Source organism: Herpailurus yagouaroundi, unplaced genomic scaffold (assembly GCF_014898765.1).
Source record: "Herpailurus yagouaroundi ecotype Mexico unplaced genomic scaffold, PumYag 192, whole genome shotgun sequence".
NCBI classification, from domain to species: Eukaryota; Metazoa; Chordata; class Mammalia; order Carnivora; family Felidae; genus Herpailurus; species Herpailurus yagouaroundi.
Window position 1 is genome coordinate 680,553 of NW_024412423.1, and position 26,907 is coordinate 707,459.

At 48.6% G+C, this 26,907-nt stretch overlaps 2 protein-coding genes across 2 annotated transcripts in view; both read right to left on the minus strand.

The window, feature by feature from the left end:
- Positions 1–6,780, minus strand: part of LTC4S (leukotriene C4 synthase) — a 16,069-nt gene extending 9,289 nt beyond the window's left edge. Inside the window, exons 1-2 of the mRNA XM_040444191.1 lie at positions 6,512–6,780; positions 3,788–4,225 (exon numbers count right to left, since the gene is read on the minus strand). Coding sequence (XP_040300125.1) covers positions 3,788–3,845 — 58 coding nt within the window. The 5' untranslated portion in view covers positions 3,846–4,225; positions 6,512–6,780. The remainder of the gene's footprint in view (positions 1–3,787; positions 4,226–6,511) is intronic.
- Positions 6,781–11,544: 4,764 nt separating this feature from the next.
- MAML1 (mastermind like transcriptional coactivator 1) overlaps positions 11,545–26,907 on the minus strand; it is a 43,329-nt gene continuing 27,966 nt past the window's right edge. The window contains exons 3-6 of the mRNA XM_040444193.1: positions 22,917–24,329; positions 19,791–20,030; positions 17,799–17,895; positions 11,545–15,013 (exon numbers count right to left, since the gene is read on the minus strand). Of these exons, the coding sequence (XP_040300127.1) occupies positions 14,034–15,013; positions 17,799–17,895; positions 19,791–20,030; positions 22,917–24,329 (2,730 nt within the window). The 3' untranslated portion in view covers positions 11,545–14,033. The remainder of the gene's footprint in view (positions 15,014–17,798; positions 17,896–19,790; positions 20,031–22,916; positions 24,330–26,907) is intronic.

Sequence of the window (26,907 nt, forward strand, 5' to 3'; positions counted from 1 at the left end):
CAGGCAGATTCACACATTGGCTCCTTGGCCCATAGAGTAAGAGGTATTGGAGTAGGAAAAGCCAAGCAGAATCTCCTGAAACTGTTACCCACTCACCAAGAGAGTATGTTACAGAATAATACTGCCTCTGAGAGGAAAGACAGAGATTAGTGCCACACCGAAAGCCTTAAAGGTTGGAGGGTGGTGGTTCCTATCACCACCACCCCCAGGTTATATTCACTAGTCTGGCCCCTACAAAGAGCACATGAGTCCTGGCAGATGACAGGCACCCAGCCTGGTCGCAGCCCTCACTGCAGCGGCCAGATGTGGAATAGTTGAGCACGTTACACAGGAGATGATGCAGAGCCACTGGATGTGATCATTTCCATTCTCATCTGAAAAGAGGATTGGATGGGAGCACCTGGGGGGCTCAGTCGGTTAAGCCTCTGACTTCGGCTCAGGTCATGATCTCGCGGTTCGTGAGTTCGAGCCCCGTGTCAGGCTCTGTGCTGACCCCTCGGAGCCTGGAGCCTGATTCGGATTCTGTGTCTCCCTCTCTCTCTGTCCCTACCCCGCTTGCACTCTGTCTCTCTCAAAAATAAATTAAAAAACATTTAAAAATTTAAAAAAAGAAAATTAATCCTTTAAAAAATAAAAAGTAAATAAATTTTAAATAAATTTTAAAAAATGGAAAGAGGATTGGAAGCAGTTTGGATTCACACGGGATGGACAGCATTACGCGTTTAGGCTTGCCCTGGGACTATTTTATTGTATATATATTTTTTTAATGTTTATTTAATTTTGAGAGAGAGAGTGAGCACAAGCAGGGGCAGGTCAGAGAGAGGAAGACACAGAATCCATAACAGGCTCCAGGCTCTGAGCTGTCAGTACAGAGCGTGATGCGGGGCTCAAACTCACAAATTATGAGATCATGACCTGAGCCGAAGTCAGACGCTCATCCACTGAGCCACTCAGGCACCCCAACCCCAGGACCATTTTAATTGTCCCACTCTCTGTCATAGTACATTTCGGAGGAACCTTAATGCTCTGGGCATTCCCCCAAGATCACATTGGTCCATCATATGGATGACGTCGTGTGATTGACCTGTGGAACAGGAAATGCTGAGTACATCAGTGGCCTTGGTGAGACACACACTCCGAAAGGCCAGGGACTCGTCACCTCAATGAGGCTGCTAGTCAGTGGCCTATTGGAAATCCCCTCAGAAGTAAATACAGGGGCACCTGCGTGGCTCAGTTGGTTGAGTGTCCGATTTCAGCTCAGGTCATGATCTCATGGTTCGTGACCTCGAGCCCCATGTCGGGCTCTCTGCTGTCAGTGTGGAGCATGCTTTGGATCCTCTGTCCCCCCTCTCTCTCTGCCCCTCCCCTGATCGTGTTTTCTATTTTTCTTAAAAATAAATAAAACATTAAAAAAAAGAGTTAAAAAAAGAAGTAAATACAGGTTATTGCAGTTTGCATGAAAAAAGGAACACAAGACTTGGTAGGTCTCTGAGTTGGGGATGTGGCATATTCCACACTCAGGGACCCTACTGTGACACATTTATCAGATGACGCAGAAGGCTGCCAGCTGTGAAAAAGACCAAGGGCAAGGAAAGGCCTTTGCAGCAGGGCCAGGTTGCAGGGTGAGTACCCCCCTGCTTGGCCCACCAGGTCCAGCAGATCCCCTCGAGCTGGAAGTGTCTGTGATAGAGAAAGAGATGTCATGTGTTTCTGGCAAGCCCCAGTAAGAGTCCTGGTGCACAGCCCTTGGGTCCCGGAGCAGGGCTATGCCTTCCCCACCAGGAAATGTACATCATTCCAAAAACGAAGCAAAACTTGACCATGGGACCATGGCACACTGGGGCACCAAGTGAGTATGTGGCCAGAGCCACCTGTCACTGGTCTATGGGACTGTGGTTCTAGGGCACACAAAAAGTCACAACAGAAGACCATCACACAAGGGAAGGGATGCTTGGTATTGGCTGAGTGGGGGTCTAGGGCACAAGTCAGTGTCTGCATCACCCACCACCTTGGCCCCCTCCCAGAACCTCTCCCTTAGCCACTGGCCAAAACTGGCCCAGAGAGGGGCTCCCTTTGACCAGAGGGTCCTTACAGTGGCTTCCAATGCACAGAAGCTCTTAATTTATTTTTTAATGTTTATTTATTTTTTAATGTTTATTTATTTTTGAGAGAGAAAGAGCATGAGCGGATGAAGTACGGGGGGGGGGGGGGGACAGAGGATTGGAAGTGGGCTCCACCTTGATAGCACAGAGCCCGATGTAGGGCTCGAACTCACGAACCAGGAGATCATGACCTGAACCGAAACCAAGAGTCAGACACTCATCTGACTGAGCCACCCAGGCGCCCCACAGAAGCTCTTAATTTTACTGTAAGAAGTTTATCCATGTTTCACTGTTACCTTCGTCTTGTATACTCAGGTCTCTAATCCACTGGGGGTTGGTTTGCCTGCTGGGGTTGCATTTTTTCCCTCCAAATGCTTTTAAACATAATTTCAGAAAATTTGAAAGAATATAAAGCATTGTGGTATACTCTTCACTTAGGTTTCTCTCATTTTATTGTATTTGATTTATCTGTGTCTTTTCTCTCCCTCTCTCTCTCTTAACACACACACACACACACACACACACACACACACACACACACAATTTGCAGACAAGATGCCCCTTTGCTCTTCAATACTTCCATGTGCATAAACATTCTCATATAGCTACAGTACAATTAGCATAATCAGGAAATTAACATTAAGACAATACCATTATCAATATATACAAATATCGAATCATTATGCTGTACACCTAAAACTAATATCATGTTATATGTCAATTATATCCCAATTTAAAAAAAGGCATTCTCTTTCTCTAAAGTAAAAAAAAAAAAGAAGGCTCCTGCGTGGCTCAGTCGGTTAAGTGTCCGACTTCAGCTCAGGTCATGATCTCATGGTTCTTTGGGTTCAAGCCCCGCATCGGGCTCTGTGCTGACACCTCAGAGCCTGGAGCCTGCTTCAAATTCTATGTCTCCCTCTCTCTCTGTTCCTCGCCCACTCACACTCTGTCTCTCTCTCTCTCAAAAATAAATAAATATTAAAATACATACATACATACATACATACATACAATACAATACAATACCAGGGACCCTGGGTGGCTCAGTTGGTTAAGTGACTGACTCTTGATTTTGACTCAGGTCATGATCTCCAGGTTCATGAGATCAAGCCTTGAGTTGGGCTCTGCAGTGATGGTGTGGAACTTGCTTGGTATTCTCTTTCTCTTTCTCTCTCTCTCTCTCTGCTCCTGCCCCACTTGTGCTCTCTTCTCTTCAAAATAAATAAATAAATAAATAAACAAACTTAAAAAAAGACAATACCGTTATCAATATATACAAATATTGAATCATTATGCTGTACACGTGAAACTAATATCATATTATATACCAATTATACATCAATTAAAAAAAAAAAAAGACAATACCAGCAAGCCTGGGTGGTTCAGTCGGTTAAGCAACCAACTCTTGATTTCGGCTCACATCATGATCTCAAGTCCCACGTCAAGCTATGCAGAGCCTGCTTGGGATTCTCTCTCCCTCTCTTTCTGCTCCTCCCCCACTTGCTCTCTCTTCTCTCTCAAAATAAATAAACTTAAAAAAAAAGAGAGGATACCATTATCAATATACATAAATATCAAATCATTATGCTGTACACCGGAAACTAATATCATGTTATATGTCAAGTATATATCAGTTTAAAAAAAGACTACCATAACTGAATCAACAGACTTTAACCAGATATTACCTGTCCTTATGGTGAAAGAAACTCCAGGATTCTGTGTTGTGTTCACTGTCAAGGGCATTCAGTCTCCTTTAGCCTGGAAGAGTTCTTCAGTTCACAGATCTTTGTCTTTCATGAGCACAGGCCAGTTATTTTGCAGAAGTCCACTGATTTGATTTTATCTGACATTTCAGCTGATTATAATCGATCATGTGCTTTGAGCAGGAGGGGCAGGGGAATGGCCCTGTGTTTTTCTTGATGCACTGTCAGGAGGTACGTGATATCAGTCTGTCCTGTTCCTGGAGATGGTTTTTTCTTTCAGAGATTTTAAGTAGTCTCTACACCCAACATGGGGCTTGAACTTACAACCCCAAGATCAAGAATTGCATGCTCTGCCGACTGAGCCTTGTTCCTGGAGATGTTTTAGCCGTACTGTTAACATGGTGTCTGTTGGTTTCTCTACTGTAAAGTGAGATAGATCTGTAAGAACTCTCAGCACACTGACTCCATTCAAACCCCTTGCTTTGCACTAAGGGACTCTGCCCACATTCTGCCATGGCTTCCAGCAGCCTAAGCCACTGAAATGACTCAGCCCTTTTGAGTGCCAGTCTGGAAAAGATAAAGGCTGACAAAAGAATTCACCATTCGTTCCAGCCAGAAGATGGGCTCCTGACCTGATTCTCTTTTTCCTCTTTCTCTGCCCCTCCCCTGCTTGGGCTCTCTCGCTCTCTCTCTCTGTCTCCCTAAAATAATAATCAAAAAAGAAGTGCATCATTTTGACAATGACAGTGACCAACCCTCTTATCTGCTTCTTGTAATGTTTCACGTCCCTGACTCTGCTGGAGTTCCCACTATGTTTTTAATTCCCTTACCTAAAGTCTGGCTTTGTTGATGTTTGACAAAAGTAACTCTTTTTCCCATTGAAACTTATCTTTCTGGGTCATACTTTGAGGTTCTATAAAAAAAATTCCCTTACTCCTCAAACGTCCACCAACTGATTTTACAACAACCATTAGTGGCTCTTACCTGAATCACTTATTGTGATGGTAGCCAAATGATTCTCTAATTCCATCATTCTTTTTACATTTAGTAGTGAAAAAGAGCTTCCCCTTCTCCACTTATTTACTTACTTGAATCATCGTGAATTCATAAATTCTTAAATTAAAAATAAATTCTCAGGGCTCCTGGGTGGCTCAGTTGGTTGAACTTGATTTCGGCTCAGGTCATGACCTCACAGTTCATGCAGGCTCCAAGCTGATGGTGTGGAGCCTGTTTGTGATTCTCCTTGTTTCATTCTCTCTCTCCCCTTCTCCCACTCTCTCTCTCTCTCTCTCTCTCTCTCTCTCTCTCTCTCTCCCTCCCCCTCTCCCTCCCAAAATAGATAAATAAACTTAAAAAGAAAAGAAGGAAATGCTCAAAGGCAGATGGAGGCATGTCCAAAGGACAGGAGCCAGTTTGAAGGGATTCCCACCGGCCAAACCTGGACAGTATGGACATCAAAATACATAGTAACAAGGAATTATAACCCATTGAGTAAAATAAGAATTTATTTTTTTTAAGTTTATTTATTTATTTTGAGACAGAGAGAGAAAGAACTCACACCTTGCTTGGTGACATAAGTCCCTTAGTCTGTAGCAGAACTTACTTTCCTTGAGATCTGCAGCCCACTGGCCTTGAGTAAAGGACCAGAGTTTCCCAGAAGATAAGGCCTGACTATATTTGAAAAACACCTGTCACTGATGCCAGTGAGTCTGTTCAGAGTCACGTGGCCTGGGCACCTGCTTCTCCTGCACAGAACCCCACTCCCTTTTCCCAGCTTTTCCCCTTTCAAACCCTTCAGCATGGGGCCTCCCGGGGTGGCTCAGTTGAGCCTCCCACTTCGGCTCAACTGTCGGTCATGATCTCACGGCTCAAGAGTCCAGGTCCCACGTTGGGCTCACTGATGTCAATGCAAAGCCCGCTTCAGATCCTCTGTCCCTTTCTCTGTCCCTCCCTTACTTGCTCTCTTTCAAAAATGAATAAAACATTAAAAAAAAAAGTTTAAAAACCCTCCAGCTTTCTTTGGGCTGCTGGCTTCCTGAATAAACCCTTTCCTTTCCCGCCATAATTTGTCTCTGGGATATTGATTTTCAAGCATCGAGCAGAACCTGAGTTCGGAACAGGTTCTCTGGCCAGTATCAATATTACATGGATACGAATTTAAATATCATAGCCAAGATTCACTGAAATTCTCTACCTGATGATTTTATTTTTCTTTATTTACTTACTTTTAAAGTAATCTCTACACCCAAAGTGGGACCTGAACTCAGGACCCCAAGATTGAGAGTTGCATGCTCTGCCGATTGAGCCAGCCAGCACCCCTCATCCTGACAATCTTTTTTTTTTTTTTTTTTTTATGTTTATTTACAGGCTCCAGGCTGTGAGCTGTCAGCACAGAGCCCCACCCGGGGCTGGAACCTGGAAACAGGGAGATCAGGACCTGAGCCGGAGTCCGGTGCTCAACCAACTGAGCCACCCAGGCGCCCCTCCCCCTCTACCGAACAATCTTAAAATAGCTTAAAATCAGAAGAAAAAACCCCGCAACACTGAAATTGCTCATTTCCAGAAGCCCCATGAATCGTGGTAGACCACAGTGGCGGGAAACAGCCGTTTTCATTCCCTCACGCTCTTCCAAGAGAGAGGAGGGCGGGCCTTCAAGGGACCATTTTGGGGACCAAAAAGAAGTCTCTGAAACGCTGATAAACTTACCTTCTCAACAAAACAAACGCAAAGCCTCCTGTTTGCATTGAGCGAGTTGCTCAGAAACAGGATTTGGGGATTGGGCCCCGGAACGTGCATGGCTTGTGGGAGAAGTCCGGGTAGAAAGCAGGGCAGGGCGGCCAGCTGAGCTGTGATGTGGCTGCGGCCCGGCTGCCAAGGGGGTCCTGCAGCCGGGCCGGCCCACTGGGTGGCCCCGAACTGGGGAGGCAGGTCGGGCCTCTGGACCCCCAAAGCGACCAGGCATTGAGAGCGGGCGGCCCTGCGTAGGGTACGTTAGGTGGAGCTGCGAAGCTCCCTATTCAACGCCAGTCCCAGGGAGAATCCCTCTGGCCTTCGCCCGCAGCACTGGGGGCGCGCCACAGCGACACCTAGAGTCCGCACCTTGCACCACTCGTCCTCTTTATTTTTTTTATTTTAAATGTTTATTTTCAAGATTGAGTGCGAGCGGGGGAGGGGCAAAGAGAGGGGGACAGAGGATCCCAAGCGGGTTCCACGCCCTCAGCAGCGAACCCAGTGCGAGGCTGGGACTCACCAACCCTGAGCTCATGACCTGCATCACCCAGGCGTCCCTTTGGGCCCTCTTTATACAGTAAGTTCAGTCCCCCAGCAAGTGGCACCTTACGACTCAGGACTCGTTTCCTGGGGAAATTTAAAATAAGGTTAGTGGGCGGGGCGCCTGGGTGGCTCAGTGGGTTGAGCATGGGACTCTTCATCTCAGCTCAGGTTATGATCTCATGGTTCGTGGGTTCAAGCCCCATGTTGGGCTCTGCACTGATATCTCGGAACCTGATTGGGATTCTCTCTCTCTCTTTCCCTCTCTCTCTCTCTACCCCTCCCCTCCTCTCTCTCTCTCTCTTTCTCTCTCTCTCTCTCAAAATAAATAAACTTAAGAAAAAAAGGCTGGTGGAACACACAACAGCTGGTTTCAGGCTTCATCACCTCCGTCTTCTACCACCCAGTCTAGATTGCCCTCACCCTCAGCTAGCACTTCAGCTTACCTGGAGGGGTCACCAAGACCGACCCAGACCCATATACCTGGAAGAGTCTGAGCCCCTGGTCACCCAGCACTATCAATGCATGGTGGGCACACCTGTCCACTCATCACCAAAATCATACCAAGAGACACAGCATGGGGTCAGCGGGGTGGAATGCACTCTGCCTCCCCAGTGTGGAACCTCACCCTCCTCCCTTAATGGTCAAGGTCAACTCCTCTTGCCAGGACCCTGGCCTCTTCCTCTGAGCTCAAAGGACCCAGGAGGCAGCTGTAACTTAAAGCCTAATGGGACTCCTGCTGTGTCTTCTGGTGGGTATGTTCTCCCTTTGGGAGCCAGGGTCTCTGGATGCACACAGCCTAAAGTTTCAGGACAGAAAGCACAAGCTCTCCCAATGGGTCTCTGGAGTGACAACAAGCAGGGCCACCTCTAGGCCACCTCTACTTCTACTCTTGGGTTGCCCCTCTCCCTCCCGTCTCCTACCTATTGGAGCTGCAGCCCCATGTCCCAGTCACTGATCTGGGGTGTATACCCCTTCCTAGAGGAAGGGTAGAGGCAAGAGGATGGCATCCTTTCCTTGGAAAGTCTTATCACTAATCTGGTTCCTTACGTGTACCTTTTGTTGTGTTTATTTTTGAGAGACAGAGAGAGAGAGAGAGAGAGCATGAGCAGGGGAGGGGCAGAGAGAGAGGGAGACACAGAATCAGAAGCGGGTTCCAGGCTCTGAGCTGTCAGCACAGAGCTCGAAGTGGGGCTCGAACCCACGAACTGTGAGATCATGACCTGAGCAGAAGCTGAACACTTAACCCACTGAGCCACCCTGGTGCCCTCTGACCTGTACCTTTCAACAGTCTTTCCATTGCTCTTCAGGTCAGCAAATTCTGGGTGTCCAGAGGGAGATACAGCACATTGGATCCTGCTGCCATGCATCCACATGTCATTGCTGTGGAGAGGCACTTGATCCAATCCAAGGTGACAGGATGTATTCTGTACTGGAAGGTCAAGCACTCTGAACCCTCACTGGCAGGACAGCCAGAGAGCCACACCTGGACTCTGTGTCCATTCCAGGATGTGCAAAATGGCTGGTGCCAAGGACACAAAGGACAGACTGAGGGACTGAGCCAGATTAGGAGAATGAGGAGGCCTGACGACTCAATGCAATGTGATCCTGGATGCGATCGTGGACCAGAAAAAGGGCATCATTACAGGACAACTGTAATGAATAAGATCTGTTGATTAGTTAACAGTCTCTGTTTTGGTGTTAATTTCCTATTTTTTTAATGTTTATTTTTGAGAGAGAGAGCATGAGCAGGGGAGGGGCAAAGAGAGAGAGAGACAGAGAGACAGAGAGACAGAAGATTCAAAGTGGGCTCTGTGCTGTCAGCACAGAACCTGATGCAAGGCTCAAACTCATGAACTGCGAGATCATGACCTGAGCCAAAGTCGGATGCTTAACCAACTGAGCCACCCAGGTACCCTAATTTCCTGTTTTTAATAATTATACTGTTGTTGGGGTGCCGGGTGGCTTGGTTGGTTAAGCATCTGACTCTTGATCTCAACCCAGGTCTTGATCTCAGGGGTTGTGAGTTCAGGTCCCATGTTGGGGTCTGTGCTGGACATGAAGCTGACTTAAAAAAAAAGAAAAAAGAAAAAAAATCATACTGTTGTAAAAGATGAACATGTGAGGAAGCTGGGTGAACCGTATGAAGCATTCTTTGTACTATTGTAAAAAGCAACTTTGTTGAGGTATATAATTTACATGCTATAAAATTCACCCATTTTAAATGTACAATTCAACTTCTGGTATATTTGCTCAGTTGTGCAGAGCATCACCATGATCTGGTTTTAGAGCAATTTCATCACCCCAGTAAGTCCCAGCCCCAGGCCACCACTGATCTGTTTCTGTCTTTGCTGGTTTGCCTTTTCTGGACATTTCACATAAAGGGATTCATTCCTATATTCCTATGATACGTGGTCTTTTGTGTCTGCTACAACTTGGCGTGTTTTTGAGATCTTTGTTCTCTTTTCACAAATGTAAAATTTTATCGAAACGAAAAGCCAGAAAAGAACAAAAAAATAAAGATGAATCACCACCCTTTCCAGCATGGGAGGGACTAACATACTACCAAGTAAGTGGCTAGTCACAAGAGATGGGCTCAGAGGCTTGGCATTGGTCTCTGTTGCTGACAGGCTGGACGTTCAGCAGTAACAGAGCTAGAGCAGCCTCGGTGAGTCACAGCCATGCTGCTGGCATCATGCAGAGCACCGTACCTCCCCTCCCTGCGCTACCCCCCCCCCCCCCCCGCCACCATAGCTAGTCCATTCAAAAGCCCTTTTCCCAGCACAGGAGGTTTCCACCTGACCAATGGAAGGTTTCTACAACAAGCAAGGGTGTCCACTCTGATTGAAGATCAAGGCCAGGGAAATGACCAGGCAGAGCTGTGAACCCAGCCATCCCACTGTGAGCTGGGCCTGGGGCCAGGACTCCATTTACTGTGTACCCACTTTTACTCCCCTAACCTAACCAGAGTCCTGATGACACTTGACTTCCTCAGGTATCAAAGGCACCTGTGTTCAAGGGCAATCCTAAAGCAACGCCAAGTATTCCTCTTCCTGGGGTATGTACAGTTCTCTGAGTAAATAAATGGCTGGAGGCCCCTCTGGGAAGGACCAGGACAACCATTACTGCATTCCTCACAGCCATGTGGGAGAGGCCTCCCTCATGAGATCCAGTCTCTCCTCTGGACAAGGGGTTCTGAGCCTGAGAATTGCCTCATGTCTGGGAACTGGGTAATGTTTTGTGACTTCATCTTGGGGCAGCTTCCCTCAGCCATTGGGCCAACGATCCCTTGAGTCCTTCCAGTTGTATAAAGGAAGCCAACCCCTGTCAGCTGCCCAGCCATTTGCCTCTGGCCACACCGTGGTCCATTCATAGCTCCCTAGCTCTCTGGGAGTCTGGTCCTCCCTCATGGCCTCTGAAAGGCCCGAGCTACCACCTGGTCCTATTGCTGTGGGATCCTCTAGATCCCATTGCTATCAGGGAGCCCGGTTCTGTTACAACATCTTCTTCTGTCAGTTTGGGCCCCAGAGGAATGGCCACCCAGCTTCTCAACAATGTGGTGCCTCTTTTTGGTAGATGGAGGTCCTCTGGGTCCCTTTGTGGAACATACTTGGCTGGTGGGCAGATTTGGCTGTCACAAATATAGAATTACGTCCACTCTAACACACAGAACTTAAGAAAAGTGTCTTACTGCACAGCCAAGTATCAAAAAGAAGAAATGGCATTGGGTTTGGGGGGAGATAGAACTAACAAAGATTTTGATTTTTTTTTTTTTTTTACTACTCAGAATCAAGGACCCCCTTGATCCTCCAGCTCTGAGAGTAACATGACACAGCGATGGGAATATCTGCAGCTCTTGATCTCGAAGATGACAGCAGTGGTTGGGCTCTGCCCCCCATTATAGAGAAACTGAGTATGGAACCAGGGATAACTGGCTGGCTCAGTCGGTTGAGCGTCCGACTTCAGCTCAGGTCATGATCTCATGGTTGGTGAGTTTGAGTTTGAGCCCCACATTGGGCTCACTGCTGTCAGTGCCAAGCCTGCTTCGGATCCTCTGTCCCCGTTCTCTCTGCCCCTCCCTCAGTCACACTCTCTCTCAAAAATGAGTATTAAAAAAAAAAGGCAACTAAACAGGACCTGGAGAATTGCTCTGAGGGTGAGTCTAAGGGTTTCGAGTGAAACCTTTACACTGCTAAGGACCTAGAGTATCCCTGAGTTATCTGGTCCACCTCCCTCCATTAGACACAAGGGCAGGGCTGGGTCCCAGAGAGGGGAGAGGCTGGTGGTCCCGAGTCCTACCCTCCTACCCATCATCACTGAGGTAAACCAAAGCAGACGTCCCTTCTCCCTCCACCGAAGGAAAGGGGAAAACTGCCAAAGGAAATCAGCCACCAAAGAAGTCATGTCCGGGTCCACTTCCAACCTCCCACACTGTGGGTGCAGCCACGTGAAGCCAAATGCACAGGCGGTTTCCATACTAGCAAAATACTTTTATTACTTTATAATGATAAAAGAAGGAGAGTAAAGATTTCTTTTTGGTGTATACCAGAGTTAAGGGCAGTAGGAGGATAAGGGGATTAACAGGATTTTTATGTACTTTGATGACAATAGAAAGTTAACAATATCGACTGTTTGCCATAAAACTTATCATAGCTCCCCCAAAACACATATATAAAGGATCATAGTTTTAAAATCTATAAAAGTAAAAAATATACAGTCAGAAACTCTAACGCTTATTTCCTCTTTAATATAAAATTGTAAACATTTATTTACACAAAGCAAATGTGTATAACAAAGTCCGAGCACCCTTTTCTTGTGAGTCATGGCTCCTGGAAGAGGGGATTTGCACTGAAGCGGAGTCTCCCCCCTTGACTACCCAAAAACCAGATTCATAAATAAAGCCATGGGCAGCTCCCTGGGGGGGGGGGGAACCCCAAGCATCACATTTTATTGCTCCGACACTGCAGCGAGAAGCCTGCTGTCTGTCCGGCGGCCCGAGGGCTAAGGCAGGGGCAGCCCTCCCCGGGAGGGGACAGAGGTGAGCGGCCAGGGGGAGAGCAGGAGAGGAACAAGGACTCATCACCAGCCTGCAGCCCGCTATTTTTGGTTGAAAACCCACTGAAGTCCCCCTCTTCCCCTTTAGATTGGGGAACTCACTCAGAGGGTGGAGTCTTCACTGGCTTTAGGATTCGTTCCCTTCTTTGAGAGCTAGATTCAGTAGGAGGAAGGCAGGGAGGGCGTTTAAAGGGGAAATGGCCCAGACACCACCCAAGGTGGCAAATGGCTATTAGAGAAGAGGATCTGAGGGTCCAACTACCCCCATGAAAGGCACTGCTGGTGCAAAATAATTACCCATGTGTGTGCAACCATTCATCCCCTCAAAGCCACTCGGGCTGCCCACGTGGATCTCTTCCTTGGCTTAACTCTTTACATATGACACTCCTTGAATCACCCACTTTGAGACTCCAGGGAAATAAAAATGGGGTTGTGGTTTCTCCAGGGACCACTCTACATGGAAGCCACTCTCTTCAGTGTCCTATTTTCTCTCCAACACTCTGTTTAGAAGGGTTTCGCCCTGCACTTACCATTTTGCTTTCGTTCTAACCGAAGTGCTCTCTCCATCTTTGTTTCCAGAAACAGCCCACGGGGAATACTCTGTTCTGCGGACTCTTAGCTTAGCCAAAGTCCATTAATTCACAGACCTTCAAAGAGAAATCCACTCGTCTTTAGAAAGGATGTATTAGTGTTATAAAGTCATTCTCTTCAAAAAGTGCACGTCATCTGACGAGGGAGAGAGGCAGAAGTGGTGAAACAGAGTGGAGTTCTCACCTGCGGCTCGGCCTGTGGCCTCCCTGCCCAACAGTGCACACCTCTTTCCCTCCTTCCCCCAAACCTTTGCTTTCTGGGGAGGGGACACCAGCCCCACTACTACAATGCTAGGGCTCCCTAAGGAATCGTAATGACTTTCCCCTCCAGTCTAGTAACCTGTGGCCTTAAAGAGGTTTTCCATTTGTGCTGGGGAGAGAAGGGGAGGCAGAGAGGTCATGGGAACTGCAGATGGGGTGAAGGAAAGACGTCTGTGCACAGCAACGATCACCTTCCTGACGCATTAAATACAAGTTTTGAGAGAAACTGCAGAACAGGGGGAGGGTTTACAACAAAAGGGGACACAGGAATCCCAAATAATCCATCTCGGCATTTAGCCTGGGGTCCTGGAAGCACAGCATTCTGGGGGGAGGAGGAGGAGCGCGGCTGGAGTGACCACATCTGTGTCACTAGTTCTGCTATTTCGCGGCATCCTGTTCCTTTTTGGCACATGCAGTCACAGCCTGTACTGACGGAAATGATTGCCCGGGGACCCTCCCTTTCCCCTGAAAGCGGACAAAGAGCAGGAATAAAAAGGGCTCTTAACCAAAGGAAACCCTAGGTTTCCAATGCCACTTAAAATCAATTTAAACCACCACCTATCCTAATCTGTCTTAAAATCTTAAAAAAAAAAAATCTTTTCTATGCTACAAATTGCAAATAGTTCTGCTATATAAAGTTGCAACAAAACCTGTCCCCAACACTGGGGAAAGAGGAGAAATCTTGGATTAAGTCAACACAATGGCAGAGATTTTTATGAGCCTGCCATCGTGGGGTTTCACCATTCTTACTGTTGGTTTTTTGGTCATTTGGATAGAAAACCACTCATAGAACCCTATCCTGCTGTCCCAACACCAGGCAACAAAGCCAGCAGATGGGCTGGGGCCAGCCCGACGGGCCACAACTGCTGGCTGGGAGCTGTGCACCCGGCAGACCCTGGCCTGGCCAGGCCAGGCCTCCACCCTGGGGCTCTGGCTCCACCCACCCAGCTCCCCAGGCCGTGGGCTTTTGGTCCAATGTAGTTGCTCTTTCTTGAATCTGAAAATAAAAATACAGGCTGTGTGAACATTTGAGACCACCACAAATCCTCCAGTTACTGAGGCCCTAACAGGTCATCCAGATCGTTCATCCACTCTTCCGAAGTCCTGTTCTTCAGCAGGGAGTCGATCAGGTCAGCATCTCCGGCCATGCTGGCCAGCCCACTGCCACCCGGCTGCCCGCTGTAGGCGAAGGGCAGCTCCTGGCCCGCGGTCCGCACGGGATAGGCCTGAGTGCAGTGTAGTCCCGCCCGGCTGCTCATCGATGGCGCAGGGCTCTGGCTGAAGGCCCCCAGCTCGGGTGCGGCCGGGCTCAGGCCCGGCAAGCCCTGCTGCGGGGCTCCCTGGGGAGGTGCTGGGGCAGGGGCTCCGGTCCTCTGCTGCGCACTCACAGGGGGCAGCATGGACCCTGCCGCGGCTGCCGAGCTCATGGGGGCCATGGGCCTGCTGGGCATCGCCTGGGAGAACTGCGGGCTGGACATCTTCAGGTGGGCCTGCTGCATGTGGAAGCTGGAGGCTGCCGTGAAAGGGCTCACGGTGTTGTTCCCTGGGGTCTGGCCACTCAAGTTCGGCATTCCCTGATGCTGCCACGAGGGGTTCTGGCTTCCCATGGCAGCGGACACCCTTGGGACCTGTGGCTTTGTTAAACCAGAGTTCAGGGTACCCTTATTGTGCTGCTGGGGGAGGCCGGAGCTTCCCAGAGAGTTCTGCCCATAGGCAGCGGAGACCGAGGTGCTCTGGCCCACGCCAGTCTGCCGTGGAATGTGGGCATGTCCGTTGGTGGCCTGTGGTGGGGGCTGGCCAACTATCTGGGTTATGCCGGAGGCCAGGCCATAGAGACTGCTCTGTGGCAGGCTCTGGGAGCCAGTGAACTGAGCCACACCCCGGTCCTGCTGGCCTGAGTTTGAGGGGAGAGAGGAAACCGAAGTGTGTCCAGGACCCATTGACATCAAATTCCCGGCCTGAGAAAACGCTCGAGAACAGCCGGGGTTTGATGCACCCAAGTTGTTCATGCCAGGCACAGCAGCAGAGGACCCTGGAAGACAGAAAAAAGTCAGTCAATCAAGCTGGCGTTTCCTGGACTGCCGCTGCGGAGACATCTTTAGGACCCAAGATGCAGCCGTTATTCTCTGGCATGAAAGACAAAATCAGAACACTGGACATCTTATCGTCCATGGAATCTCAAAGACGACAGCCCTGGGAGTCAAAAGGGAAGCAGGTTTCCCACAGGATGGAATGGAGGCCAGTCTGGAGCAATGAGGAATTCAAGACAGGCTCAGAGGAAGGGGCAAACACCCCAGGGCAGCAGAAGCCAGGAGACTCGATGATTTAACCTTCCAAAGCCCACCCTATTTCTGCTCTGTGGGAGGTCCATGCCGGCCCTGGGGACTCCCAGACAGATCCAGCCCAGGGTCTGCCTTCAGGAGGCAAAGGCTCCATGTGGTGTAACAGGGTTACAACAACAGCTGGGCAACAGGCCATGTGAGTGCAGGGGTCTGAAGGGTCAATGCCTGGGAAGATTTGGGGAGGGCTTCAGAGAGATGGTGACAAACACACTGGCTTTTTTTAAAAGGGCTGAAGAAACTTCCTCTTGGGGTACCTGGGGCGCTCAGTCGGTTAAGGGTCCGACTCTGGCTCAGGTCATGATCTCATGTTTCGTGAGTCTGTGCCCTGTGCTGGGCTCTGTGCTGACAGCTCAGAGCCTGGAACCTGCTTCAGATTCTGTCTCTCTCTCTCTCTTTCTCCTCCGCTCGTGCATGCTCTCTCTCTCTCAGAAATAAAGACATTAAAAAAAATTAAAAATAAATAAATAAATAAAAGGGTTGAAGTTTAGCAATTTCACCATTTGGAGAAAGAGTATCCTAGACAGAGAAGAGAGTGTGTGCAACGGCATAAATTTACGAGAGGCGGTCTATGTGGGGAGCTCCATGGCCAGAGTGCAGGGAGGGCATCCCACTGGCTAGAGATAAGGCTGGAGAGATAGCCGTGGCCAGACTCAGAAGAGCTGTGGCTGCCACGTGGAGGACACAGTTGCAAAGTCCCAGGGTAAGTGGACCGCAACAGTGGTTTGGGGGCTGGGTGGGGGCTGCTCAAATCAATCAGGGGAGGGGTGTACCAGCTATGGCACCATGGGAGTGAAAGAGGGAGAGTGTGAGATCCTGTTCTTGACACCACCGAACAACAAGGGGGCTGAGGGAGGGACTGAAAGCAGCAGATGCTGACTGATCAGTGGCGGGCACTGCATGGGGGAGACGGCCGGGAACAGGACAGAGAGGTCCTGTCCTTAGGGAACCTGCTGTCTGGGGCTCTGTCTTAAGCAACGGATGCACAGTGACAACACTCACCAAATGGGTTTCTGTGGGTCGGGGGTGTACTATTCAGGGGCTGGCCATGACTGAGCTCTTTGTTCCTCCTCTCCCTCTCTCCACCAGCACTTAAGAACTAGGCTGAGGGACAGAGGAGGGTGGAAACAGTCTCCTTTGCTCCCGGTGACAGCCCAGAACCATGTGAGATGCGATGAAGGCAGGAAGGCTGGCTGAGGCCCAGGCTCCTGAGAAGCCCGCAGACTTCAGCTCCACGGTCTGGTCAGCACACACATAAAACTCCACCTAGGCTCCTAGTCAGGACACAGCCATGGGGCGCCTAGGTGGCTCAGTCGGTTAACCAACTGACTTCGGCTCAGGTCATGATCTCGCAGTTCATGAGGTTGAACCCTGTGTCAGGCTCTGTGCTGACAGTTCAGAGCCGGAAGCCTGCTTGATTCTGTGTTTCTCTCTCTTTCTGCCCCTCCCCCACTCATGTTCTATTTCTCTCACTCAAAAGTAAACAAACATTAAAAAAAAAAATTAAGGAGCACACAGCTGTGCTCAGCTTTCCCTGGGACGCTTTAGAGTGAGAGTCATTGACCAAAAAAGGGACAGGTTTTGAAGATAGGCCAAGAAGAGCTAGAAAGGCAGGTGCAACCAGGTTTTACCGCTTCTGTCAACTGGCATATCTATGAGTTTCTGGAGTGAGGCCTGAGCAAGGGCAGTCAGGTTCCCTTGCACATCTGAGCTGCATCAGCCAAGACCTCAGAGTGTTTCCTGCCCCTCTGTGGTCAACTGTCGGCAGCTGATGCTGCTGTCTGGGACACCGAAGTGAGCGGACAGGAAGAGAGAGCAGAAGCAAAAGGCCACACAAACTACACTTAGTCTCTCCTTATCTGGAAAATAAGAGCATCATTTTTTTGAAGGCACATAACGGCAGGAGCAAAGAACCTTCTTAAGAATTACAGAACCCTGGGGCGCCTGGGTGGCTCAGTCGGTTGAGCGGCCGACTTCGGCTCAGGTCACGATCTCGCGGTCCGTGAGTTCGAGCCCCGCGTCGGGCTCTGTGCTGACAGCTCAGAGCCTGGAGCCCGTTTCAGATTCTGTGTCTCCCTCTCTCTCTGACCCTCCCCTGTTCATGCTCTGTCTCTCTCTGTCTCAAAAATAAATAAACGTTAAAAAAAAAAAAAATTAAAAAAAAAAAAAAAAAAGAATTACAGAACCCATTTCCTGTTGATAAGCTAGCCTCCAGCTAGAAATGATTATGCTTCAAAAGACTGTGCAGCCAGAGTACTGACCAAGGTGGTCTGCCTCTGTGACCCTCTCCTCCTAGCCTGCAAGGGAACTAGAAAGCCAGGCTCCATAGGCAGACCAAGGTTTACATAAGCAAGTCTATTTAGCCCCCAGCATATAGCATGGCAGACAGCAAGAAGCCAGCACGAGTGGAACGGACCACCTGCTCTGTCCTGTGCCTGCCTCCCCTGCCCGACTCTGCCGCTTCAGACATCCCCTCACCTGTGAACTGTCCAACCTGCTGTGGGAAGGTGCTCTGGGTTGGGTCTTGGTACTGGGGAGGTGGGCGCGTGAGGTGGCGCTGAAACTGCTGTTTCTCCTAGAAAATGCCAAGAACAATAGAACAGTACAATAAGACCCACATGGAACAGAAACAACAGTTACATCAGAGAAAAGTAAACTGCTATGGTTTGTTTCTCACAGATGGGTTCCTGTGAAGGTAACGCTCATGGTTTCATTTGGGGGATTTTTAATAAATTGTAGGAAACAGAAGGACGGGGCAGATCTAAGGAGCAATGATTAAAAAAAAAAAAAGTGGCGTATCAGTTTAAAAAAATGTGGGGAGGGCAGATCGGGGAAATGCAAATCAAAGCCACGATGATCTACCTCTTCACACCCACAAGGATGGCCAGGATCAAAAAGACAAGTACGGCAAAGATGCAGAGAAACTGGCACCCTCACACGCCACTGTGGGAACGTGAAACGGTATGGCTGCTCTGGAGAACTGTCTGGCAAGTCCTCACAAGGTTACACGTAACAGCCACCATATGCCCCGGCAATTCCACCCGTACGTACACACTAAAGAGAACTGAAAACTTATGCCCATAAACACGGAAAACAAACCAAATGTCTATCAACCGATGAATGGATAAATCAAATGGAGCTTTTCCAAATGACAGAATATGATCCAGACATAAAGCAGAGGCGAACGCTGCCACAGGCCACAACATGGGTGATGACTTTTATTGGGCAGGCAGTTTCTTTTTAGGGGGTGAAAACTGACGAAGTCGACTGTGGTGATGGTTGCATACCTGTGTGGATATACTAAAAACTACTGAACTGTATACACTTTAAGTGGGTGGATTATATGTCACGCGAACCATATCCCAATAAAGCTGTTATCTTAAAAAATGGCAGAATGGGGGGGCGCCTGGGTGGCGCAATCGGTTAAGCGTCCGACGTCAGCCAGGTCACGATCTCGCGGTCCGTGAGTTCGAGCCCCGCGTCAGGCTCTGGGCTGATGGCTCAGAGCCTGGAGCCTGTTTCCGATTCTGTGTCTCCCTCTCTCTCTGCCCCTCCCCCGTTCATGCTCTGTCTCTCTCTGTCCCAAAAATAAATAAACGTTAAAAAAAGTTAAAAAAAAATGGCAGAATGGAACACCTAGGTGGCTCAGTCGGTTGAGCGTCAGACTTTGGCTCAGGTCATGATCTTCGCATTGGGCTCTGCACTGACAGTACAGAGTCAGCTTGGGATTCTCTCTCTGCTACCCCTCTGCTTGCTCAAAAATAAATAAACTTTAAAAATAAATAAATATCTGTAATAAATACAAATATTATATACATGTGGCAGAACTGAGGCAGTGATGTGGGCTTCAAAGTCATCCTCAATCACCTTCATCTTCTGGGTAGATGGTTTTTCTGTTAGGACTTTGAAGATGTAATTTAAAATCCTGAGAACTCTCGTAACCTTGGTGACCAAGCGGGTGAACTGCAGGACTTGGAAAGAGATTGTCGGGTCTGATTCTAGAACTCTAGGACCTCAGGGACATTTTCATTTCCCTCTGTTGTATTCTGGCTTCTGACAAACTCTGTATTTACAACAAAGCTGGGACCCACAGTGAACTGGCAGACCAGTGAGCTCGGTGCTGTGGCAGTTGTAGACAAGGGACGTGGAAAAATGTCCCTAACAAATAAAGTTTTAGCTAGAGATTTGCCTTCACTGATCACCAAGTGACATTAAAGCTACTTCTGAAACAGGCCACCATTGTCTGAGAAATGCCACACTCCTGGAAAGGGCTTTAAGATGGCAAACGACATGCAAATGAGCGCACATGCACACATCGGAGCGGAGCACGCCTGTGTGCACACAGAAATATGCTAAAGCTGAGCGCGCGCGCGCGCACACACACACGATGGAGCTAGCAGCCGCGGCAGTGACTGGGGAGGCAGGGGAGAGTGGGGGTGCTGAGGGGTCACCTTCCACCTCCCACTTTACCTGTTCCGCCAGAAGTTGCTGCTGCCTTTGTAAGAACTGCTGTTGCTGCAGGTGCTTCTGTTGCTGCTCCCTCTGTTTCTGTTGGTCCAGGAGCAACTGGTGCTGCTTCATTACTGCTGCCTGCTGCTGGCTACTGAGATAGGGGGTGCTGCTGTGAGTGCTGGCCCCGGACGCAGCTGGTGGCTGGCTCCCCACGCTGGCAGCCTGGGCTGGCACAGGGACGCCGGGCGGGTTCTGCTCCTGTCAACACAGGTAAGAGGGCCTCAAGTCAGGGAGACATGGTGAAGTCTGTGAGCCCCAATCAGGGCAGACGAGCTGTGCCCGGTGAGGGCCTGGCTCCAGGTTCTCTCTTGAAGTCTCTGCTTCATTCCAGGCCAGGCCAGAGACCAAAAGAGCTAACACCTGGGCATCCAGCCACAGCGGTGAACAGTCAGCCACTAGCTACCTGTCAGCTCTGCGGCTCCTACGGTTCACCAGCGGCAAAGGTGTGATTTTACATTTAAGCTCATATTTGCATGCTTTAGTTCCAGAATGCAAATGGAGCCTCTAAATGCTCACTTTCTGGAAAGTGTGAGTACATATGGGTTGCTGGAGGAATGCCCTGAGGAACTATGATTGATGGAGATGCCATGTTCCAAGTGTACAAACCTTGGGTCCCCAGTGGTGGGATGGTCCCTGAACTGCCTGAAATTGTATCATGTGTCCATTTGTGTATGGCATTTTCCTGAGAAGAGACTGCTTGGCTTTTGTCAGATGTTCACACTCAAAAAATACTAAGTGTCAATGAAAACTTTAATAAATATTCTCAATTATATGGACCAAAAGTGAGAGTCAGGTCAAAGGCTATATATACAATATTATCCTGTCATGACTTTTAATTTAAAAGGGGAAAATTTAACTCAAAATGGGAAAAAGGTAAAAGGCAAAGATCATTTAAGCAAGTTCAACTTTTTGAGCTCCTTTCTAGTCCTTGTATGTCTATACATTTAATCTTTACAAGAATCTAACCTTAGAGCAGACAGCTCCTGAGGTAATATCCTCACCCCACGCACCAGAAGGTTATGGGCCAGAAGGTTTGTGAGGCCCTAAGTGCTACTGAAGTGGCAGTTACCACCATTTTTTTTTTTTTTTTTTTAGTTTATTTATTTTGAGAGAGAAAGAGAGAGAGAGGCAGAGACAGAAAGAAAGAATCCCAAGCAGGCTCTACATTGTCTGCATGGAGCCCAATGTGGGACTCAATCTCACAAACCGTGAGACCATGACCTGAGCCGAGATCAAGAGTTGGACACTTAAACCGACTGAGTCACACAGGCGCCCCTGATTTTTTTTAAGGATGCTTTTAGTGGCTATGTAGCAGTTTACTGGCTGAAATAAGTGGAGGTATCAACATTTACACATGTACTCTCCTGCTGACTGTTGAGAAATGCTTAAACAGCTTCCCAGTTTTTGGCTATAAGAAATAATGATGCAATGAGTATCTTCTATATAACTTTCCTATTTTTTTTTTTAAGGGATGATTTCTTGCAGAGGTATCATGTGTTAATGCTTATTAATACTTTTATGGCTAATGAAAAATACTGGGACATGTGGGTGTCTCAGTTAAGCATCCAACATTTTTTTTGTTTGTTTTTGAGAGAGAGACAGCAAGAGCAAGTGGGGGAGGCACAGAGAGAAGAGAGGGGGAACAGAGGATCTGAAGCAGGCTCTATGCTGTCAGCACAGAGTCCGATGTGGGGCTTGAACTCCTGAACCGTGAGATCATGACCTGAGCCAAAGTCGGGACGCTCAACCAACTGAGCCACCCAATGCATCTGACTCTTGATCTCAGCTCAGGTTGTGATCTCAGGGTCAAGAGCTCAAGCCCTGCGTTGAGCTCAATGCTGGGCATGAAGCCTACTTATAAGAGAAAAAAAAAATTATATATATATAATGAATTCATATATATATTATATATATATATATATGTATATATATATATATATATATATATATATGAATATGACACCAAATTACTTCCCACAAGCATTGTGCCCATTTACACACCCTCACCAGTACAGGAACATCAATTTCCTCATTATTATTACCAGCACTGGATTTTTTAATTTTTAAAATTTTACAAATACACAAAGGTACCCACAAGGGTATTCACTATAGCCTTGCCTATAACCAGGAGACGATGAAGTACACCAAAACAAAGGGCACGTGCCATGGGCCACAACTGTTGTCACACAAGTGTTAACAAGTATCAAGGAATCTACACATGTAGACGAGGAAGACAGTCTGGGACATACTGTGGAGTGAGGAAAGCAACTGTGCTCTACTCTATCTTGGAGGAAGTCAAGGAATGACCCCTAGCCAGGCGAAAGTTGCCAGGGAAGAGACATTTTAGAACATACTTGAACAGGAGTAGAAATGCAAATAACGACCATGATAAAACTGGTACTTGATCATTCTCCACCCTACAGAGCTATGTGACTCTGCTAGGCTTGAGCGTCACGACTAAATAGATGCAGTTTAGATGTGCTGGGGAACAGCTCTCTCTCACCTTACTAAATCTTAAGGTACTTTGAACACAGAAATCTGAAAAGTGGTTTAAAAAAAAACAACAGGGGAGCCTGGGTGGCTCAGTCAGCTGAGTGTCAGACTCTTGAGATCGGTTCAGGTCATGACTCACAGTTGTGGGATTGAGCCCCACATCAGAGCCTGCATGGGATTCTCTCTCTCCCTGTCTCTCTCTCTGCCCCTCCCCTGCTTACTCTCTCTCAAATAAACAAACTAAAAAAAAAAAAAAAAAAAAAAGGCAAAGCCTCTAAGGAGCACATTAAATGTGATCGTGATCTTTATCTGCAAAATACAGCCATAAATGACTTACTTTAAGTTGTGTGGCATGCAAGAGACACTAGACAAAGTACAGTGTCAAATGTATGGAAATTTGAAACCAAGTTATACTAGGGAATTTTACCCGATTTTCATTTATTCAGAATCAACCCTGGTTTGCCTGACTTTCACTCTCCAGAGACCCAAAGGATGACCGTAGCTGCTCCCTCCCACCCTCTTTGTCCCAACCACCGGAGACCTAGTGACCACAGGGATGCAGAGTGACAGCGAGGGAAGCCACGTGCTCACCTGGCTAGGGGGAACCAGTGATCGGAAGGGCATATTTCCTGGCTTTGGTTTCATCAGAAACAAGGAATTCTGCTCGTTGCTCAGATGAGGCAGCTGCTGGGGAAGATAAGCCATGAGGGCTGTCTTGCTCTGGCTGGATGCAGGGCCACCTTGCCCACAGTCTGCTTTGTAATGAGAAAGGGGTTTGGTGTTGCCATAGTCCAGCACCGACCCTTGGTTAGTCACGGCATTCTGATTCAAGTTACTTGGCGGCTGGTGACTCAGCAGGTTCACATGGCTGGGCTGGAGGTAGGGGCCTCCGGGCCGAGGGGAGCTCTTGTTCACACTGGGCATCATGAGCAGTTTGGAGTTGGTGAAGTCTTGCTTGTAGCCAGGAGGGCTGGCGGGCTTCTCCATGGGATAAGGGACGTTTAAGGGGCTGTGGGAGGGGCCTGTCTGCTGCCACGTGGACATCTGCCCTGGGGCCGGTGCAGGGGTGGCCTGCTGCGGGTTCTGGAGCATCTGCTCCCGCTTCTGCTTCGCAGCGATCTGCTGGAGCTGGTGAGCAGAGGATAGCTCTGAGGCCCCTCCCGGGCCCTGGCTGGGCAACACCACACTGGAGAGGGCTCTTTGTGCATTCTGGGCCTGGGCTGATGCCGGCATCAGGTTGGGACTGGGATTGTCTGCCCCGGGCTGACCAGAGGTGTGGAATAGAGGCTGAGCGCCCCCGAGGCTTGGTGAATCTGTGCTCACAGGGCCGGCTGAAGGCCCCATAAAGGTCTGTCCTGCAGACCCTGCCCTCACTTGTGGAGAGCCTAACTGTTCTTGTTCAAAGGCTGCTGGGGAGAATTCTGTCTTAATATTAATGTCCTGTGCCAAGGGGGTCTGCGTGGCGGAACCAGAACACTCTGGGTCCTTCTTTTCTTCAAAGTCCTCATTAAACAGATCCTTCATGTCTTCATCGGGCACTGACCTGTTCAGCTCCTCGATGAGCTCCTTCCACTCTTGCTCGTTAAGGTTGAGGTCAGGCATGAGGTTGCTTTGAGATATGGAGCCTCCGGCCCCCGCGATCATGCAAGGCAGGTCATCGACGGGCTCCTGCTTCAGTTCTTTATTCAGGCTCAGAGGAAACGGCTCACCAGGGTTGCTGCCTCCATTCAAGTGGAGGCTGGAGTCTGCCAGACACTTCTTACTGATGGAGTCAAGCCCCAGTGAGTGCTTCCCACTGGCCTGCAGGGCCTCTGCGCCAGGCTTGTCAGGCTGCCCCAGGGGAGAGGCTGGAGGCAAGCCATTGGAAGCGACAGCTACTCCCAGAGGGGCCTCTCGGCGGGTCTTCTTGTGTCCAGGAAAGAGGTCTCCGTAGCCATTCTGTTGCTCGCCATTCTGAGGGGGGGTGGTGCTATCAAGATTTCTCTTCACTGTGTCATGAAGATGCTGCAAAACATGGACAAGAGTGACTCAATACACAATGCCATGGGTGAGGGCCCCCCCCGCCCCACCGCCACTTTGAATGGTGACTTAAATCTGGGGCCCAGGTCCCTGTAGTGTGCTCCTGTTGATTCTCTCATCCAATTTACACCCCCCGCTCCTGGGAACACAGCCCCGCTTCCCCTCTGGGTCTGCCTCTCCTCCTCCTAGGTCCCATGGCTTTGCCTGAGTCAGGACGACTGGCTCAGCTCCAGGAAAACAGCCTAGCTTCAGTCAGTACATCAGTCCCTCGACTTCTGCAGCCCTCTCTTTTTGAAGGATACAAGCCTGATGCTGCCCACAGCCACCTAGTCTGAGGGTGTACCCAAGACTGGAGTCAATGAGAAAGAACAGAAGATACCTGTATGTGCTTGAGGGCATCACACCTAAGTTCTAGATCTAGTTGCATGTGAGACCACCCATGCCCATGGACTTTTCACTTAGAGGAACCAATAAAACTCCTATTGCTTTAAGCTGAAGAAGCCATGGCTGCTTTACAGGCTCTTTCTCAGGCCTTGGTGGGGGGTGTTGCACAGGCCACTTTTCACGCCCCACCCTGCCTTTCAAGGAGCCGTTGCCTGCCTCTACCCCTTCTCCCCATGCAGGGCTGCTCCCTTACATCCCCACTCACCTCCCTGCCAACCCTAAGCATCTTCCAATCCCCCATGCCCCGTCACCAGCTCCCACAAAGCCCACCACTTCTTACCAAGACTATTCCTTTGAACACAGCCAGTCTGTCTTGCACTGTTATTCTTGCCTCCCCCACCCCTGATACCATTCCCCTCAACTAAATTTGTTCAGTAAATCCTATTAATGGTCTACCTTGTGCCAGGGACAAATGTTGTGTGGATATCAAGACAAACGAGGTGGTTACCATGGTCTTCGTGGGCTTCCGGTCTTCTAGAACATGGGACATACGTATAAAGACATGGCTACGGAATAAGACAAATGTCCCATACAAGCAACAGGGCAAAAAGCACCCTGAGATGAGAGTTCAGGAGCAGGAGTTTCATGAAGAGAACATAATAATGTGAGTGGGGAGAAAGAACATGGTATCTTTCCGCTATTTCCCCAGCCTTGTTTTCAACTCTTAGGACATGACTCTGACTCTTCTGTTACCAGAGGTGCCTACTACACCAAGCCTCTAAACACAGTGCTGCTCCTTTCCTATGTTTACTTCTGTTATGTTTTTGTCCTTCACCATCTGCCAGCCCCTATTCCATCCCTCCTTCCCTCCCACTGACCCTAAGCACCTACACTGTGCTATTTGCAAAGTTCCAAATAATAGCTTTCGTTATTATCTTTAAATAGGTTTCAGAGGATCCATGGCATGCAGCGCTCTGCGCTGTTGTCCTCTGGCTACAGAGAAGGGCTGCACTGACCCACCACAGCAGGCCTTGGAGCGTGAGTGCGTGAGCGCTCTGACCAGAGGATCCTGCCCAAGGCAACTCCCTGGGCACCACCAGCTCACAGCAGCAAACTACATCCTAGATACAAATGCACAGTGAGCAAGAAAACAGGGAGAGTTACTTTCTCAATCCAGAGCCCCAATTCCAATGTTCCCATTCCTTTTGAATCCCCACTTCCAAGACTTTCCTGTTTCTTTACTGTTAAAGCTGACTGCACAGTGCTCTATATATCCTGGCTGAGTCCATATTTCTCTAAATCCGTATCTGGGGGTGCCCGGGTGGTTCAGTCAGTTAAGCATCCAACTCTGGCTCAGGTCATGATCTCATGGTTCTTTGGGTTCGAGCTCCACATCGGGCTCTGTGCTGACAGCTCAGAGTCTGGAGCCTGCTTCAGATTCTGTGTCTCCCTCTCTCTGTTCCTCCCCTGCTTGCACTTTCTCTGTCTCTGTCTCTGTCTCTCTCAAAAGTAAATAAATTTAAAAAAAAGATTAATAAATCCATATCTGGGTACACAAGTTAGCTCAGAAAAACTAAGAAATAATAAATAAATGGAACTGTAGGGCAGAGGTGTAAGTAAAACGTGATCTTAGGACCCAACAACAGGACGTCTGCTTTACTTTCATGCCAGTCAGTTCTTCTGCTTCCTACTGCCACCTAGGGGTGGAAGGGGGAAAGGGGACCAGGCTCTTACAATGGACCCTTTCTCTGTAAGATCTGAAAAGTTTATAAGATCTGAAAAGTTTCCTTTGGGGAAGGTAAATTCATAACCATTTAATCGGTCACAAGGAAATCAAAATGAGTTGTTGTTTTTTTTTGCATTTTTATTCTATTATTTTCTTTTTGGAAAATCATTTGTTCCTCAGCATCAGCTTTGTGCTGTCTGTAAACCTGGGAGCTCAGTTTTCCATTTTCCAAAGGGGGAAGATGGAAACCTAAGAGGTCAGGGCACTTGATGAGTCAGCTGTTTGTCCCAGATTAGAAACAGAATCCTTCTTTGCCCTAACAATTATAAAAACTACCACTCCCTCTTTCAATATCCACATGCAAACAGCTGCAGTCAAGTTCCAAAGTAACAACTCAATTTTGCAATGCCATTACTTTTAGCCAAAGGAAACACCGGGCCATTTTCTCAACTG